At 44.9% G+C, this 18,704-nt stretch overlaps 1 protein-coding gene across 3 annotated transcripts in view; it reads left to right on the forward strand.

The window, feature by feature from the left end:
- Positions 1 to 18,704, forward strand: part of satb2 (SATB homeobox 2) — a 40,875-nt gene that overhangs the window by 2,982 nt on the left and 19,189 nt on the right. For all 3 annotated transcript variants that reach the window (XM_034574545.1, XM_034574543.1, XM_034574544.1), the window contains exons 2-5: positions 5,169 to 5,384; positions 9,305 to 9,490; positions 16,917 to 17,043; positions 18,275 to 18,398. In XM_034574545.1, coding sequence (XP_034430436.1) covers positions 5,213 to 5,384; positions 9,305 to 9,490; positions 16,917 to 17,043; positions 18,275 to 18,398 — 609 coding nt within the window. In that variant the 5' untranslated portion in view covers positions 5,169 to 5,212. The remainder of the gene's footprint in view (positions 1 to 5,168; positions 5,385 to 9,304; positions 9,491 to 16,916; positions 17,044 to 18,274; positions 18,399 to 18,704) is intronic.

The raw sequence follows: 18,704 nt of genomic DNA on the forward strand, positions 1-18,704 counted from the left end.
CAAAATAACCGAAACACCTCGTGATACAACGCAGCTGAACCAACAGCTCCTTCACAGCTGCATCAGGGTTCTGTGCTCGTGTGTTACCCGTCCCTGCTGTGTGCGACCGACGGAGTCAGTGTGTGGTCCCTGGAAGTGTTAAAGCTGAGAGTCTTGTGTAGCGAGCTGGCTGTGGTTTGTGTGGCTTAGTGTCTGTCTGTGTGCGACTGTGTGAGTGTGTTTAAGCACGCCGAGTGCGTCCTCTGGCTGGAAGGGCGAGGCCATAAACGCCTGACTCTCTTCATCCCGTATTATCAAGTGAGATGTTTGCGAGAGAGCCAAACATGTTTGCCAGAGGGCCTCAGTCTCGCCCCCTCACCCCTGGTTATTTTCCTCCCTCTCCCTCAGAGTGTGTGTGTGTGTGTGTGTGTGTCCCTCTCCAGAGCTCCAACAAAACAAGTTGTGTGTTTGCTCTGAAGGTCTCTCCTCCCCTCACACCAACGCTCGCCACATCACAGTCACACATCTGAGGGCCATCAACGGCAAATTCCACAATAATGTAACCTTCCCCAACAGCAATCATTTCTCATAAACAGCCACATAAAAAACATGTTGTTCCCCATTTTGTTTTCAGACTTTTTTTTAAAAGAACTAATTGTGTGAAACATACTTTTCCTTCTTCCTCGCTGAGTGTTGGTTTCTGCTCGTTTGTGTGTTTGTGGGGAACATTTCAGCACATCCCACCTTCGTTGCCGTCACACGTCTTGTGTACGTTGTGCGTTTATTTGACAACACAGCTTTTAATGCCCTCCTCCCTGTTTTATCTGGAGCATTAACCAACAGCTTGATAACCCAGCTATAAAAGTGGATCTGGAACGAGAAGAACATCCGTATCTCTGGATCTTCTCCTATAGGTGACGCCTCTCACATTCCCCCTGCTATCAGTGCTAATAATGCCCTCGTAGGTCACCCTCTCTCTCTCTGTGTGTGTGTGTGTGTGTGTGTGTGTGTGTGTGTGTGTGTGTGTGTGTGTGTGGTTTGCATGTTGAACACACAACCCTTCATTAGCAGCTGTTTATCCGAACGGTAGAAGATAGAGTTCTTCCTCTTAAAGGGTTTGTTGTGTTTCCTACTAAAGACTGAGGCGGTTAACGTTTCACCCACAGTTACACTCCTCTCCTGTGTGAGTCTGTGTGTGTGTGTGAGTGTGTGTGTGAGCTCCAGAGCTGCACAACTTACACAGTGGGATGTGTGTGTGTGTGTGTGTGTGTGAGGATGTGGAGGCGACGTAAAAACCAGGTTTCTTCTTCTTCTTCTTCTTTACCAAACGTCGACCTGCTGCTCTCTCACATTTCTCTGTGCGCGTCTCCCTTCGTCAGCAGCTGAGATTCAAACAGCTGGACGCGGCTGAAAGTGTTTTTCCAAAACTCTGGTGCAGGTGAGATGAGAATAGAGGCGACAGAGAGCGATTGAGGTAAAGTAAACTGAAGAAGCAGCAGCCTTCACCAGTCATTACACTGGATGTGTTTCAGATGGACGGGACTACCAATCAGCGTGTGGCGTCTGATTTGTAGAGTTTGGCTTTGAATTACATGTTTGTGTGTGTTTACGTCTTTGAGCTGGACACGTTGTTTATAGGTGTGTTTGTTGTTGTGTCCCACTCGCCTATTTCTTTGGGTGTGTCTGCATTTTTTTCCTGCTCTGCAATCTTGTCCTTGGCCCCTCGGTGTGTATTTGTTATGTCTAGAACATGTAATAATGTGGAATTTGATAGTGGCTTATCATCAAATCACGACGGTTGTCCCAGAATCAAACATTATGCGGGAATAACTCAGCAGAATGTGTTTTTAAACCTTTTATTTCACCAGCTTCTATCCCAGGTCGAGACTGTGCTGTTAGAGTTTTACTAAAAAATGCAGAATATTTACGTTAATTGTTGATTTCTTTACGGGTTTTAAAAGGAAAATCTCTAATAATCCAGTGTACAGTTCCTGTGACATTTGCTCAGAGAAGCAATAAATTGGGAAATGTGTCATAACTCGCTCCTTATCAGAAACACATTACATTTGGAGCCCGTCTCCATAACAGATCCTCTTATCACGTCTTCATTAACTGCTCTGACTATCACGCGTCTTATCACACAATGCAGGCGATAATAATCTCATTGTTTAAAATCTGATATGTGCCCGTGAACCTGTGACCTTAGTGCCGGTCAGAGCCATTAACAAGCGATGTACCGTGCACTGTCGTTCAGTTATCGTACGTTTGTTTAAGTGCCGTCTTTCAGGTGGTTGCTCAACACGCCCGTAATAATTACATAAACCAGATTAGCATTTATCTGGGACTGTGGACGTTCATGAGATGATAATCCCGTCAATATTTACATGTGTGTAAATAACGACGTGTGTGTTTGGAGAAAAATGAAACAACAAAATAGAAGCAACAGGGAAAAAGAAGGGATGAGAGAGAGAGAACAGGTTTCAATGAGCCGATCACTTAATCAATCACAATCTCGTCTGCAGTGATTTTGTATAAAAGCTCATACGCTCACTATGTTATTAATTATTTTTGCCAGTTGTAGAATTATTAAAAAATCATTTAAAGTTTTTTTATTTTACCTTCTTACTTCAACTGAATTATAGTTTAATTTAATAACTTTAAATTCTTTTCTTTCCTTTTTGTCGTCCTCCTCTTTCTCCTCCTTGTTCTCAAAGTGCCAAAAGTAAAAGTTCTCGTTCCACAGAAACTTGTCTGACATATGATTATAGTTTATTGTCACTATTAATTATTTTGAGTTATTTTATTTATTAATTATTAGTTTGTCTTTAAAATCTTCAAATAATTGCATCATATTTTCCTTGAACCCAAAGAGAATCTGACAAAAGCCTCATTCTGTCCAACTGATGCAAAAATACAAAAAACGACAGGTTCTCTATCACATTAGATATTATTGATGATCAAAATAAATCTAACTGATGCATCAATGCATTTAGCAGCTGATCCGACACACGTGTGTCATGTGACCACCCATGACTTGACGCGGTAACGTTTGCTGTTGGTGAGGAGGAGGTGGAGGAGGTAGAGGAGGAGGTGGAGGAGCTGGTGGAGGAGGTGGAGGTGGTGGAGGAGGAGGTGGAGGTGGTGGAGAACGTCCTATCTAAGACCGTGTGAGCGAGGGTTGACAAAAAAACAACAACTGCAAAGCACGATGTCATCCTTTATCTGCTGCGTTTAAAAACCCAAATGAAATGTAATTGATGTGCAGATGCGATGCTGCTGGAACCTGGAGGATCTGTTAGTGTGTGTGTGTGTGTCCCAGGTGAGATGGTGAGATGTCGGCAGGGCCTGATAGGGATCGTCAGCAGCGTGGGGGGGGGGGGAGGTGGAGCTGTGTGTGGGAGGAGCTTTGCAGCAGGATGGGACTTGTTGGTGATAACGACAGATTCTCTGCAGGATTATTTTTGACCGAGGGGTGAAACATTAAAAAAACTAAATAGTCTCAGGTTTGACTTCTCGTCTCAGCAGCACCGGCTGTAAATAGCAGCTGACGACAGCCAGTGAGTTTCCTTCATTGTTCCCTTACATCCAGTTGTTCTGTAGCTACAACAACACAGTCAGTGGTGTGATTTATCTGTGAAGCCTCCCTCATGCCTCACATCGTGAATTATGACGACCACTGTTCTCTGTGTAACTCTCTGAACTTTCCTCTCTTTAATAAACTCGGCCTCCCTCAGTGTTTAATCAAGCCCGAGCTAATGGTTCTAATTTATTATTATTCATTTAAAGAATTCTGCCCACGAGCTGTTAATACTTCTCAGATTAGTTATATGTGTTTGTGGTGGAGGGTGTTTTTCAGCTGCTACGGTTGGTACAGAAGGTGAAGAATGAGGCGGGAAGGAAAGAGAGGAAGAGGAGGAGGAGGAGGAGGAGGAGGAGGAAGACTGAGAGACGCAACCACACAAAACATCGTCTTTTGTTCAGAGTTATGAGCTGCAGCAGTAAGAGCTGCAGAAATCATACAAAGTGAGGAGGGTCGGTGCAGCTTCTAATCTCACACAGTTCCAACAACAAACGTGGATCCTGCCTCGTGTCTTCAGCTGAAATTCACCTTTTCACTCTCAAATCTGGTCAAAGATGAAATTCTGCATCACAATTAAAGTGTAAAGAGTAATAAGTATTAACCCAGTTCTGTACAAATGTGCTGAAAATGATTTAAAAAGTGCAGGTATACAAATTTCACTGTTATGGCCATTAAGTGTTAAGCTGTACAACTGAGTAACTTTACCACAGAATAACACTCTGGTCACAAACTGTAAAAGAGAAACCTCCCGTGCTCCTCTACATGTTTTCCAGACAGTTTCTAATCTCTCTCTCTTCAGTGAGGGGGGGGGGGGATATTGTCCAGGGGCTCGTGGGTAAATAAAAGCGTCCATTTGTCCTGAGCGAGCCGGCTGCTCGTTGAGACTTTGGCGTGTGTCTGGCCTGGCAGCGTTTCTCATGGCAATACCCGATATTAGACGTTTGGCTGATGCTTCCTCATCAGGGGACAACAGGCCCTGAGGCTCGTAGTGTCGTGAACGTGTTAAACACACACACACACACACACACACACACACACACACACACACACACACACACACACACACACACACACACACACACACACACACACACACTCTTCTCCTTCTCCACTTCAGCCTCTTGTTCCTCACACACTTGCCGTTTCTTCCACGTAAGGGAGGTGCTGTTTTATATTTTCCTTTCTGTCAACAAACTCCATGAAAAGAGCAAAACCAACAACGCATCCCTCGGCCTCTCTCGGTGCGTTGCCACTTTCCCTCCATGTCTGTGGCTCCGCTCCGAGCCCGTTCATTACCGAAGACCTTTCAAACCGGTCACAAATATATAGTTTCACTCCTAAAAGGGCAGAATTACGTCCGTAAACAACCGGGCACTGTAGCTCCTGGCAAACACGAGTGAACGCTGCAGTTTTCCAGGGACTATTTTCAGTCATGGATTAATACACACTTGATGATGTGTTTTGTGAGGATTTACAGCAGCTGGACATTTTATTTCGAATTCACAATAAACTCTAGTATCCATGTTTTAATGAAAGCGACACTGAGGCTCAATGATGTGTTTTTGATAGTTGTGGTGCAGAGTAATAAGTTCCTGTTTGATGTCCCCAGACTCGTTCTCCCTGGCTGGAGCTCCTCTGGGGATCTGGAGGAGGATGGAGCGAGGAGGGGAGAGTCCCATCACCCAGGACAGCCCTGAGCGGAGGGGGGGCAGCCCCGACCTCAGCGGCCTCCCGCCTCCAGGGAAGAAGGGGCGCTTGGAGCTCAACGGCAGCCCCACCGGACCCCGCATGCGCCACAACGGAGCGCCGCTGAGACCCCTGGGAGGTGAGCAATGTCCTGGAGATGTCTGAGGAGATGTTGACGTGGAGAACATCAGAGTATGAGATTCATTTTAATGTGCATTTCCGTGAACCTGCTCCACTGCACATTTTGAATTATTGAGAGTGGAAATGACTGCAGTTGAAATATTGTAAAACATTCGTACATTTTGGCTGAGATGTAAAAGGCGAAACAGTCTCATTGAATAAATATACATACAGATCATTATCCAGAGCTCCACAGAAAGAATTTCTTTCTTAAAATCTCTGCATTATTTCTCGAGACATTAACAAAAACGTTAATCTCTGGATCTGCTCCAGAAGCTAATGAGTCCTTCTTTGGTCGATACCACGTCCTTCCACCAAGCTTCAATTAAATCTGTCCGTCGTCAAACTAAGACACGAACAAACAAAAATGTCGCACCACCATTTTGTTTTTTGGTGCTAGTGTGATGTCACTGGTTCTTACCTCAGTCACGGAGGTTAAGATGGTTTGTTTGTTAGCAGGATTATCCACTGGACGGATGTTGTGTGTGTAGGAAAATAATCTTAATCTCAATTAATTCATGGGTCTGGATGAAAAGAAATCCAACATGTGGACTTTCAGAAGCAGACTGTGAACTCGACTGAGTCACATTCTAGTATTTCCTTTGAGCTCCTCTGCTCCGAGCCCAGAGACGACAGCGTCTGGCTGTGCTCGGGGCCGGGACCTGTGTCGTACTGTGGCAGCTCTGCAGGAGAAGCTGCTCCCGCACTGTTAATCTATACGTCTGGGGGGAACTGTATAATACAGGCTCACCAAATAAAGGAGATTGCTCCATATAAATAAGATTTATACAACTCACTCGGGGTTATCGATCCCTGCATTCATTGTGAAAGTTGCTTCTTGTTTATGTGCATGTGTATTATGCACTTATCTCCGGCTGGTTGTGATACATTATGTTTGCAGAAACGTCAAACTCTTGATTTTTGCTTGATTTCCTTTAATATTTCTAAAATATCCTTTATAAATATTCTGCTCCAACGTGGTCCTGAACTAAATGATTTCAACTGGATGAAAACTGCATTGATTGAAGGCATAAAACAGGAATATTAATAACAAAATTCATCTGTGTTTATGCAAACTTGTGGGAGGTTTTCTAGAGTAATAAAAAAGCATTTCTGTGGGTTTGGCTGCACAGTTTGAACGGTGGAAGGAATCTGTGTTTCTGAGCTGAGAGAATGAAATGATGTTTAAAATTGTCAGAAGAAAAGAAATAAAATAGTTCAGTGTGAGAAGAAATGACGAGTGAAGGGGGGAGGGGCCGAGAGAGGAAGGGGTTTCCTGCTGAGCGGATGGTCGGCCTGTAATAATGACGGGTTGTGTTTGAAGACAGGAAACTCGACGTGTCTCCTCCAAACCACACAGCCGCCACGAGGAGGGGGCCACACACACACACACACACACACACACACACACACACACACACACACACACACACAGAGCAGCATGCAAACACAACCATACAGATTTACATACACACACCATATGTCCACATTCACAAATGTCCTCGCTGAGTCACTCACACCCAAGAAATGCTGCCAAAACACACACCCACTTACACTCAACAGACACACACACATACTCCACACACGCACGCACACACACACACACATGCACACACACACACACTCCACACGCACATCTCTTATTTTAATATCCCCGTTCACTCATCCCCATACATATTAGAGGGATTAGAGGTTTGAGGCAACATCACATCATCCAAACCAGATCATACAGTCAGCGGCCAAATCACAGGACACTGGATATGAGAGAAGACAGACTGAGGTGGAGACGGAGGAGCGAGCGAGATAGAGGCGGAGAGAGGGAGAGAGAGAGAGAGGAGCGCTGGTCGGAGGGAGCTGCTCTGTGTTGACAGTTATATTTCCCTGTTGGGGGAAATTCACTTACTTGAATTGGCACGGTGCTCCAGTGTGTAATTCACTCCATGAGAGCCTGGAGGACTGGGAGCAGGGTGATTAATGAGGAGGAAATAGAAATATAGGAATTGACTGATTAAAACAACGGGTGGGATGGATCTGGGTGTGTGTGTGTGTGTGCGTGCGTGTGTGTGTGCGTGTGTGTGTGTGTGTGCGTGCTGGGGGAAAGGCGACATATGTAAGTGTGTGTGTGCTCAGCATTGTGTGCTATCCATGCGGTAAAACACATGGCTGTGTGTGTGTGCCCTGTATTATTAGTGCTGGGACGCTGCCTAATGCTCACAGTCCATCATTTCTTCAGGGAGCTTTAATTAATTGCCAGTTGACAGGTGGCCCAAAACCAAAAGCCTTTTAGGAAAAAGGGCTGATATTGGAGGGGAAGGATTGATATTGGTGCACGGAGCCAAAGGGAAGGAACAATTGGAATTACTGTAACCAGACACTGAGATGGAACAAGTGGCTTGTCTCCATTTAAATGTTTTATCGCCTTATTTATGACCCAGAGCTGACGAGCGTCCTGATACAGACACGAGCAACAGAGCACATAAAGGTGTCTTAGTATGAGAAGGTGAGAGACCTGAGACGTGATGTGGTGAAGCAGCATTTCATACACGAAGTGCTTTATTAATCTGTAACGTTCCAGAACCAACACGCTGTGACTGAACTCCTTTCCCCTTTGTTACCAAACTCTGTCTGTCACGTTTCATGTGATCACAACAACTACAGCTGCTTTCAGACATGTTTCTGCAGACGTTCTCCACCTGGCTCCCTCATATAAATACGTTTATTATTATATTATGATAGTATAAAGTCAGCAGAGAACAAAGCAGGGGAAGATCTCAGCACGACAAAGAAACGTCGAGGACATTAAGTTTGACTCTGTGACGTTTGACGTGTTCGTTTTCTGTCTCCTACAAACTATCGGCTGTTTCCTTCCATCGGTTTAAGTTCCCCAAACCTGAGCTCTGACCGAAGCTCTGGCAGATAAAAGAAAAACAAGTAGATGAATCTTTTTGGGTGAGATGAGAAACACGAAGAAGAGGAAGACGCTCATGTGAGTTGTTGTGAAGGCCGTGTGAAGGCCGTGTGTTGGAGGACAACTGGAGAAGAGTCCACAGAGTAACGAGCCACATGTCTCAGTTTCACGTGTTCTCTGTTAATAGTTAATATAACTATTCACAACTTCCACGTGTGGTTCACAGAATTGCTCGAAGCCTTTGAAAGTACGCCAAGGTTTTCGCCTTTGTGTGTGTGTGTGTGTGTGTGTGTGTGTGTGTGTGTGTGTGTGTGTGTGTGTGTGTGTGTGTGTGTGTGTGTGTGTGTGTGTGTGTGTGTGTGTGTGTGTGTGTGTGTGTGTGATGGGGTTTCATCCACACTATCATAGTGGTTTGGTTTTCACCTGGCCTGAATTTACATATCGAAGAGGACGACAAATATCATGAAAATTGAAGAAGCATTTTTCCTTTGTATAAACATTTGTCAGCAGCATTGATATTGATATTATTAATATTCTGGTTTTAAATCCCACATTTATGGTTTTGTTGGATGTTCTTTTCTTTTTAAACTGATACCCTGATGAAAGTAACACTGATGAATATGTATATTTGTATAAAGACATATCTCTTAGAGGAGCCTTTGTTCTGACAGCTCGTCTAACAGACGTACATGAGATGTGCAGTGAACACGCTCACAGTCCAATGAGGAATGCATGTGATTTGTTTTAACTTCCTTTGTTTGATTGTAGCTCATTAAGAAGTTCAGGTGTTGTTGTATCCAACAGTTTTAAACACGAAGGATAAAGTGATCACAGGCCGGACCCAGTGGAAACACAATCCACATGTCCGCTGTCTGCCACGGATAAACTGTGTCGTGATCACCGACAATAGAAGCCAGACACTAAATGATTCTCCATTTTCTCCTTTCCCCCCCTCTGGTCTCTCTCCACAGGTCTGATGATCCCCGTCTTCTGCGTGGTGGAGCAGGCGGACGGAGGGATTCAGACGGACGGCTGCGAGGGGAGGGACGAGCACGCAGAGTTTGTGCTGGTCAGGAGGGACATCCTCTTCTCCCAGCTGGTGGAGACGGCTCTGCTCGCACTCGGCTACTCCCACAGCTCCGCGGCACAAGCCCACGGTCAGTCAGAGACACCGTCACTTCTGCTGTGTTACATGTGTGGAAAGAATCTTTAACCTGTCCGTCACGTGTTTAAAATAAGGTACGATTATAGCTGGTGTGTGCCAAGAATTTAAAAGTAAAGAAATACATAAAACACTATGTCCGAGCGTTGGAGCTTTGGAGGAAGCGTCAGGCCTCAAGCTGCACGTTGTGTGATGCTTATAAAAAATATCCCTTGAAGGACAAGTTCAACTATTTGCTTTCTGTTGACTGGACAGTAGATATGAAACAACAGCCCGTTAGCTTAGCTTAGCATAAAGATTGGAAACAGAAGAAAACAGCCAAGTTCATATCACACAAGTTAATAATCAAATTCTGTAACTGTCAACGTCAAAAGGGCCAAATCTGCGTTCTGTCCCCGACGCGATGTGTGAACAAAGACGTGATCCGAGGGTCTCGCTGACACAGCACCTCCTCCAGCTGTCTTTCTAGAAGCTCAAAAAAATGACATAAAGTTTGAGCCGACCTCATGGACACAGATGCGAGAGAGAAGAAGAAGACAGAAGCAGAGGCAGATAAACAAAGAAAACCTCCCACACTAACTGCAAAGTCAAACTTCAGACGGAGTCCGAGTCACAGCAGTTTGTGACGCCACAGAAACGAGCACTTAGCGACAGTGAAGCTGCCAAAATCAATAAAACAGACTCTTACAGTTTGAAACTTTTCAGACTCGGGAGAGAAACACAGAACAGCAGCTTCTCCAAGTCCTGTCACGACGCCGTCGTTCCAAAAGCCAAATATCTGAGTTCAAGCTGCCTCCTTTTGTTGGAATAACAAGAGTTTCATGAAGGCCATTATTAATAGTCATGACTTTCCAACCACCAAGTGTCTCTCTCTGTGTAAACTATGGCAGGACTGAGTCAGAACGAAATATCCTGCAGCTTAGGGGTCAAGACGAGAATGGTCTCGGACAGGGGACTCTCCCTCTAATCAGTGGCCTGGATGTGAGGTTGTCTATTTGGAGTACGACGCTGCACTGTTACAGTGGTAATAAGCACAAGAATGTTTGAAAAACACAACTAAGACACAGACAGAGCCTGTAAAAGTCATTAAAGACACAACAAAGGGCCGGACAGGAATGTCTCTGCAAGACTAAAATACATTTTGTGCGTATGTGTTTGTGTGTGTGTGTCTGAATGTATGAGTGTGCAGTATGTGTGAGAATGTTTATGAAGCAGACGAAAAGAAAGACAGTGTAATTTATTGCCGCACACATGGAACTCATCTGCCGCAGGACAGTGTCATTTATTGCTGTTATTTCTCAAGCGTGCAGAATCTTCCATGTGTTGCCTCACATCGATATAAAACTGGAAACAGTGAGCGACACGGCTACTGCGACACACAGAGAAACGGTGTCATCGCCGTCGCATCTCAGTCTAACCAGGACTCCAGAGCCACGAGTGGTAAAGGACACATATTCAGGATGATCGTTTTAAGTAGTGTGACTTTATTATTCTATATTTATGGCTGGAACAGGTTTAAATGCTCTAATGCTCAGAAAACATCGCTCTCCTCAAACTGTCATTGCTGCAGCTCCTCTTTTCAGCCTCTGGTTTTTAGCTCCTGTCTCTTTAAGCCCCCCCCCCCCCCCCCCCCCCCTCCTGATAAAGCCCAGTCTGCTCTGTTGTGATTGGTCAACCAGTAAAGGTCAACCAGTAAAGGTCAACCAGTAAAGGTCAACCAGTAAAGGTCACCCTCAGCTCCCGATTCACCTGCTCTTCGGTAGATTCCAGACAAGCTGCGTTATGTGATCATCACGACACCTCAGGAATATCAGCTCCCTTCACCACAGACTTTGGGCTTTTTATCTTTTGAAGAACTTTCCCATAAATCAGAATTAGCACCTTGTTGGTTGTGTGTCTCTGACGACCAGTGCAGATCAAGTCTACGTGTCCACATGTTGTCTAATCAGTCAATCAGTGAGTCAAAGTGAACGTTTGTGCCAAATCTGAAAGGATTCTCTGGAGTTAGTGTGTTCACGAGGCAAATAAGGGTTTGGGGATGTTAACCTTGACCACAAAAATTCAAATCAGTTCATCTGTGATTCCAAATGAACATTTTACAGAATTTGAACGAAATACTTCTGTTCACAAGAATGGGACGGACACAAAACATGCGCGGGGGAAGAGAAAAACTCTCTAACACACGAGTGGAAATAAAAACTGAAAGATCGTCACGTGTGTCCTTCAACACGTGTGTGGGCGTATGTTCACTCAGTCGTGTAAACACACGGTCTCAGGTAATCCCTTTACAACCTCAAGGCCAGCAGCTGTTATCAGACCTCAGCCCACCTGAACCAGGCCTGTACTCCTCTCCCTCGCTCTTCATCGTCCCAACGCACATCCAGCGTCTTCATGTCGCCGACGCACAATGAATCCTGGGACACGAAGGACAACCCCCGTAGAAACCTTCGTTGTTCGGGTTTGGACGGACGCATTTGAAAAAAAAAAAAAAATACAACTTTTCCTTCTGGTTGTAAAATTGAAGTCACACAGATTCACATTATCCTCCAGCGACGGCCGGAGACAGCCACTAAACTGTGCGGCCAGTGTGTGCGACGGTTTGCAGATGAACGCCATTAGCAGCACTTTTAGCTTCAAATACTTTTGCCAAGTATCAGGGGAGGTCTCTCTCTGTCTCTCTCTCTCTCTCTCTCTCTCTCTCTCTCTCTCTCTCTCTGTCTCTCTCTCTGTCTCTCTCTCTCTCTCTCTCTCTCTCTCTCTCTCTCTCTCTCTCTCTGTCTCTCTCTCTGTCTGTCTGTCTCTCTCTGTCTCTCTCTCTCTCTCTCTCTCTCTCTCTCTCTCTCTCTCTCTCTGTCTCTCTCTCTGTCTGTCTGTCCCTCTCTCTCTCTCTGTCTCTCTCTCTGTCTGTCTCATCAGTTTGTCTGGAAAACAGCCAGACTCACTGGTCCCCCGTCCACATCAATGCACTCCTCCAGAAAAACACCACACCAGGGGCTTCAAAGAGACGACATCACAACTCCACACAAACAAAACTCGGAGAATCGTCTCGAGCACCGTTTGCTTGCAGACACACACACACACACACACACACACACACACACACACACACACACACACACACACACACACACACACACTTGTAAACTCTACTTAACCCATGCAGGGTTGCATTTCCACGCGCTAAAATTGACATACACTAGCGAAGTATACCGTGCAGCATCGCAGACAAAACACTCTCACACTCAACCCCCCCCCCCCTCCAGCTTCTCTCAAATGAATACTTTTTGTTTTTTAAAACAAGCGTTTATGTTAAATGAATAATTTCTGGCTTAAATTATACATTTTTTCCCCCTGCGGTCCACAACCAAAATTACACAGAGTCCCAGCTATTTTCTCCCTGTTTGAATTGTGTCCTGCATTCTTGTGTCCCAGCGGTGTATTTAAAGCGCCCGCCGAGGACCATGGCCTTTCTTTAATTAGCTCAGCCCAGTAATTAGATGGGAGATATTGTTTATTTCAATTATAAGGGTCTGAAGGCTTTTATAGAATGGATGGGAGCAGACCTGTAGTTTACGGGTTCGGTCAGTGAACAGTTAACGGTGGTCAGTCGGAGAGAGAGAGAGAGAGAGAGAGAGAGAGAGGGGGTGAGAGTGAGAGAGAGAGAGCGAGAGAGAGAGAGAGAGAGAGCGCGAGGGAGAGAGCGAGGGAGAGAGAGAGAGAGGGGGGAGAGAGAGAGAGAGGGAGAGGAGAGAGAGAGAGAGAGAGGGAGAGAGAGAGAGAGGAGAGAGGAGAGAGAGAGAGAGAGAGGGAGAGAGAGAGAGAGAGAGAGAGAGAGAGAGAGAGGGAGAGAGAGAGAGAGAGAGAGAGAGGGGGGAGAGAGAGAGAGAGAGAGAGCATTGTTGCAGTGCCACGTCTGACAGGCCACAAAGGGTCACATGTCGGTAGTTCACCGGACACCTGAGGTCGGGCCCGCGGTAAATTGCAGTTCTGCCGCGGTGCCGGTACATTTAGGTCCCACTTTCCCATGGAGCATCGCTGTCTCCTGAAGGCGTCAATAGTTAATAAAGGAATTATCAATGCTTTAGTTATGAAAACATATTCTGGGTGTGGGTGGGCTGGTGTGTGTATACTGTGACTTAGGAAGCAACCAAAATGTCTACAAACATCTTCAGCTTCAGGAGTTGGACGGTTGCAAATCCATAATTACAGCTACGGGAGTAAATATTTGTATGTGTATTTATTTTTGTTCTTTTTTTGGGGACTGATTGTGCTTTCTGTGGATCAGCATGAAATTTCTTATATTTATTCTCCCAGCTGACAGAAAAGACTCTTTTCAGTGAGGGACTGTTGATGTCGAGTCTCGTTGTAAATTGTGAACACAGTAAATCAGACCCAACCACGTGGGGGGTCTCTCCGTGGCCATGGCTCATGGTTCAGGTCATAATTATTTTGGAAAATAACACTACCCACCAGATAATTAGAAAGGTTTTAACTATGGCGCCCGACCGATTCATTTATTGGCCGAGTTTCTTCTGCTCTTGGCTCGACACCGACTCTCTTTACCTCACGAGTGTTATAGATCATCTGGTGGCTTGTGTGCGAACCCGACTCTCTGACGTCAGGTGTCGTCTTGCTCCTCACGCTGTGCTGCGGTGACGTCTCCTTGTTACCAGGTTCCACCCGGTGATTTATCACGAGTTCCCTATTTTAAAATAAACACACAGTTGTGGATCCATGTATGACAGGAAGTCACCAATAAAAAAGGTTGTTCAACCCGAATAAATCATCGAGTCGGGACGTTGAGTTATTAAATATCTGCTGGTTCAAGAGCTGAGCAGCTTTATTGCACCCGATGGTGGGGGGGGGGGGGGGGGTTTACTGGTTTACGTCTAGTAAATGACACAAAGCTAACTAGATATATTTTTTCACAAAGCGGAAACTCCAAATCTTCACAATATAAAGTACTTGTACATATAAGGGCGTTTTAAATGTTTATTTATGTACAGCTATTATAATTTCTCATATAAAGACATTTTACATCACTACAAGTCTTTATATGTTGTTATTTATCATCACGTTGAAACAGAAACCGAACCTCACGGCTGCTTATGAGTTGAATATTAATTATAACACTAATATCTGTTGACAAATACATTACAGTGATATAATCCATGTATAAACATTAATGTGCTTTACTGCTGATAAATGATGAACAGAAAACAAAGTGTTTCTCTCTGAATTTGTTCTTATGTTAGTTTAAATTAACCGTTCAATTTAAAGGGTTAAGCTGCAGATGTGTTTTCAGTACTTTGGAGTTGAACCATTACTTTTAAAAACCTCAAATTCTTTTGAAAACATTTTTCAGAGAAGATGGAAACTCAGAGAAACGACAGCATGACAGATATTTATCGGGCGTTCCTGATGATAGGGACCAGTTTTCAGGGATGAGCGTGAAGGCCGCTGCGACAACAAAGACTTATTCTAGTGCGGGACGGTGGGAATATTGTGCGTACGCGTGTATTAGTGTGTGTGGGTGTGTGCGAGTGTTGATGGAGTCGGAGACATTAGTGGGTGTTTGTGTACGGATTTGCGTTTGTGCGGATGGGTGCACTCAGACGTGAGCCAAGCCACGAGCCGGCCACATGAAAGCGTGTCTCTGGGAGGTGGAATTTTAATGTGGAAATGGGAACAATGATTTCTACTTTTGAATGTGGACAAGAAGCAGAGCCCATTGAAGAGCCGAGCAAAAAAAAATGATGGCTCAATTATTAATTCATTTGCCATCACACTGTGAGTGTGGGTGTGTGCTTGCGCTTGCGTGCGAGCCGGTGCATGTACGTGTCCACGTCTCAGTGTGCCGTCATGTGTCCTCTGTGAGTTTATGTTTGTCTGCTTATTCACGCGTTTGCTTCCACCCAACTGGGCATTAGCGAAATGCTTACGACTTATTTTCAGATGTTGTGGAAGCTGCATGCTGACGATAACCAGCAGCATTCCTGTGTTCGTGTGCGAGAACAAAAGAGACGAGCGGAGGATGGGCTCTTTGTTTTCCTTCTGTCATGAAAGTCGTCCTATAATAGTATTTTTATTCCCGTCTCTTAAAATGTTCTTCATTAAATCGATCCCTTTCACCGAAAAATATCAAACAAAATAAAAATGTTTTTGCGTGTTATTACATGTGTAATATTTTATTTCACATGCTTTGAATTTACAAATATTCCCTCTCATATAAAACTACACATATTGATGGATAGGAAACGGATCGTTCCATTGTGTTCCACCACCGTCGCTGAAATGAAGAGGTTTCTGGTTCTGTTGGGTTCTGAAAGGCCTCCATGGTGGTCTCTGGTTCCTCTGGTTCCTCTGGTTCCTCCGGGGTTCTTCCTGCCCTGAGGGGCCCGGTCCCTTCATACAGGAGAATTACATGATGCTCCCTCCGATGACCAGATTAATCAACAACACAGCCCGACGGGATTCAAAGATATAACTCAGCTTTGAAACCACTGAAAGGAAGAAAGACATAAGGAATAAAAGAGAAGAGAAAGAGAGAGATGGAGAAAGATCAGGACGGAGGGAGGAGGATATGGGGGAGGGGAGATGAGGGAGAGAGGGGGACAGAAAGAGAGAGAGGGTGGGGGGGGGGGGGGGGGTTCTGCAGGACCCGTCTGGATCTCATTTAGAGGATAGTAATGTGATTAGCTTTGTTTAGTTTTCACAGCTCCAGCCAGTCCCCATGAAGAACCCTATGTGTGTGTGTCTGTGTGTGTGATGTGGTGTTGTGTGTGTGTGTCTGAGTGTGTGTGTGTGTGTGTCTGGGTGTGTGTGTGCAGGGTATGCTGAACATGTAGGTTGTATTTGTATTATGTGTTTGTGAGCTTTTTCTTGCTCTTGAACCAGAATCGACTCGAATCAACGGGGAGAGATTTACTCGTGATGACACCAGAGAAGTGAAAACACACAAAGCTCTCCTCAGATGATCCTTTGAGCCTGTTGCAGTGTGACTTTGATCTCCTCTCAGGTTAAGTGGTTAACGGGCCTGATCTTATGTGGCACCTTTTCACCGCCGTGGTTAGAAACCCGCTTCTCATTCACCCGGTTACGGTCGAGCTGCAGCAGCTCTCTCAGACTGCGGGCGCTCAGTTTTCCACCATCACTGTTTAAATGGTTCCACTAATCATCACCACTTAGCAATCTCCTCTGAATGACCCGTGCCCCTTGACCCGGCTCAGCTAATGAAGCAACGTGGTGTCAGAATGAATTTGTGTGAGCGTGCGGGTTCCGCAGGGCGGCCGGGTGTGAAAAAGAAGCCGACCCCACAATCCGACAACATGTCGGCATGTTTTCTCTCCTCGCTCTGTCACTTTGAAACGAGGGTAAACGAGTAAAGACTTAAATGTGTGGAATCTTCCCTGTGTGTCCAGGCATCATCAAGGTGGGAAGGTGGAACCCTCTGCCCATCCACTTCCTGAGCGACGCCCCGGAGGCGACAGTGGCCGACATGCTGATGGAGGTTTACCACATGGTCACGCTACGGATTCAACTACAAAGGTCAGGGCAGTTCAGAACAAACGTCTTTTTTACATCCACTTGTTGATGAGAATAAAAGTACAACCTTCTAAATTGGAGGCTTTTACTACTTGAACATGAAAACAACACTGGAAAAACTGCATGTCCAGATTTTATAGAGTCGGAAATATACCATGAGCAGAAAAACTGAAGCAGCAAAGCTCCAGTTAAACTTCATCTATCATCTGTCTCCGTCGGGGGAGAGTCAGGAACTCTTAGTTCCTCAGAATCAGCGAAGCAGAGTCTTGATGACGGGATAAAAACAGATAAACTCCACATTATTATTGTTATTGTCTCTGCAAATACCGGCCAGGTTTGTTTACATGTGTCTGTGAGCGTCGGTGGCAAACGGCAGAGCTTTGGCAAACGTCAGTGTCGAGATGACGCAGACAAAGTTCCTCCAGAACGTCTGTGACAGATCCGTGGGCTTAATCTGGGGTTCAAGGAAAAGTTCAACGTTTTAGTAAAAAACGATAAAGTCACTTTCTTGCTGAGAGTCAGATGAGAAACCAGATATGAATGATGTGAGTATGAAGCTCCAGAAAGCAGCTGATTGGCTCGGCCACATGTGCAGCAGCCAGCCGCCAGTTTAGTTTGACAAGACAAGAACCAGGACAAAGCAATTAATCAAATTCAATCAATCACATTTCATTTGAATAGCCCATATTCTCAGATCACAGTTTGTCTCATAGGGCTTAACAAGGTTCAGCCTGACTTTGTCCACAGATAATAAAAGTTATTTAGCAGCTAATTAACAGATGTGCAACAACTTGTGCAACAACTTGTGCAACAAGTTTTGGCAAATTGTGTTTCCTTCATACGGAGCCAGGTTCGCCCTTTCCCCCTTTTCCTGTAATTAGTTGAAAGTATTAGTTGATTAATCAATCAGTCGATTGAAACAAAGTTGATTTACAATAATTAAGATATGTGATTAAACAAACGTCTTAATATTTATGACACGTGAGGTTTTTGGATTAACGATGTCAAAAATAAACATACGATGTATAAATGATGGTCGAAAATAATAACACAATGTGCTGATGATGATAATTATTGGTTGCAGCTGCAGCTTCAATCAACTGTAATGCAAAAATATAATTTAGATTTGGACACAACATAGTTTACGTTCAATAGAAGATGCAGAAATGACTTGTCGTGAACCCGGAGCTTCTGGGTGCTTCAGCCTCGACTGACTGCCTGTGTGTGGTTGTAGTTTCTCGAAGCTGGAGGACCTGCCCTGTGAGCAGTGGAACCATGCGACCGTCAGGAACGCTCTCAAAGAGCTGCTGAAGGAAATGAACCAGAGCACTCTGGCCAAAGAGTGTCCTCTATCACAGGTGACAACAGCAAACACACAACAACACACGATGCACAACTACTTACAGCTACTTATCAACACGGTGATTGTTTGTGACGTCCGCTCGTTAGAATGATGCATCGTGCTGTACGACATCTCGTCTCTTTAACTAAAACATCACATGTTCTAGAGAAAGACTAAAGGCAGAGCTCATGACGTTTAAAAACAGTCCTACAGACACTCTATTGATTATTGGTTTTGCATTTTAATCAAGTTCCACTCAGCACAAAATTAATCACTGTCTCCTTGATCGTGTTGAAACTCCCCAGCTGCATGTTTGGCCTTC

The sequence above is a fragment of the Hippoglossus hippoglossus genome, chromosome 21 (assembly GCF_009819705.1).
Source record: "Hippoglossus hippoglossus isolate fHipHip1 chromosome 21, fHipHip1.pri, whole genome shotgun sequence".
Lineage (NCBI taxonomy): Eukaryota > Metazoa > Chordata > Actinopteri > Pleuronectiformes > Pleuronectidae > Hippoglossus > Hippoglossus hippoglossus.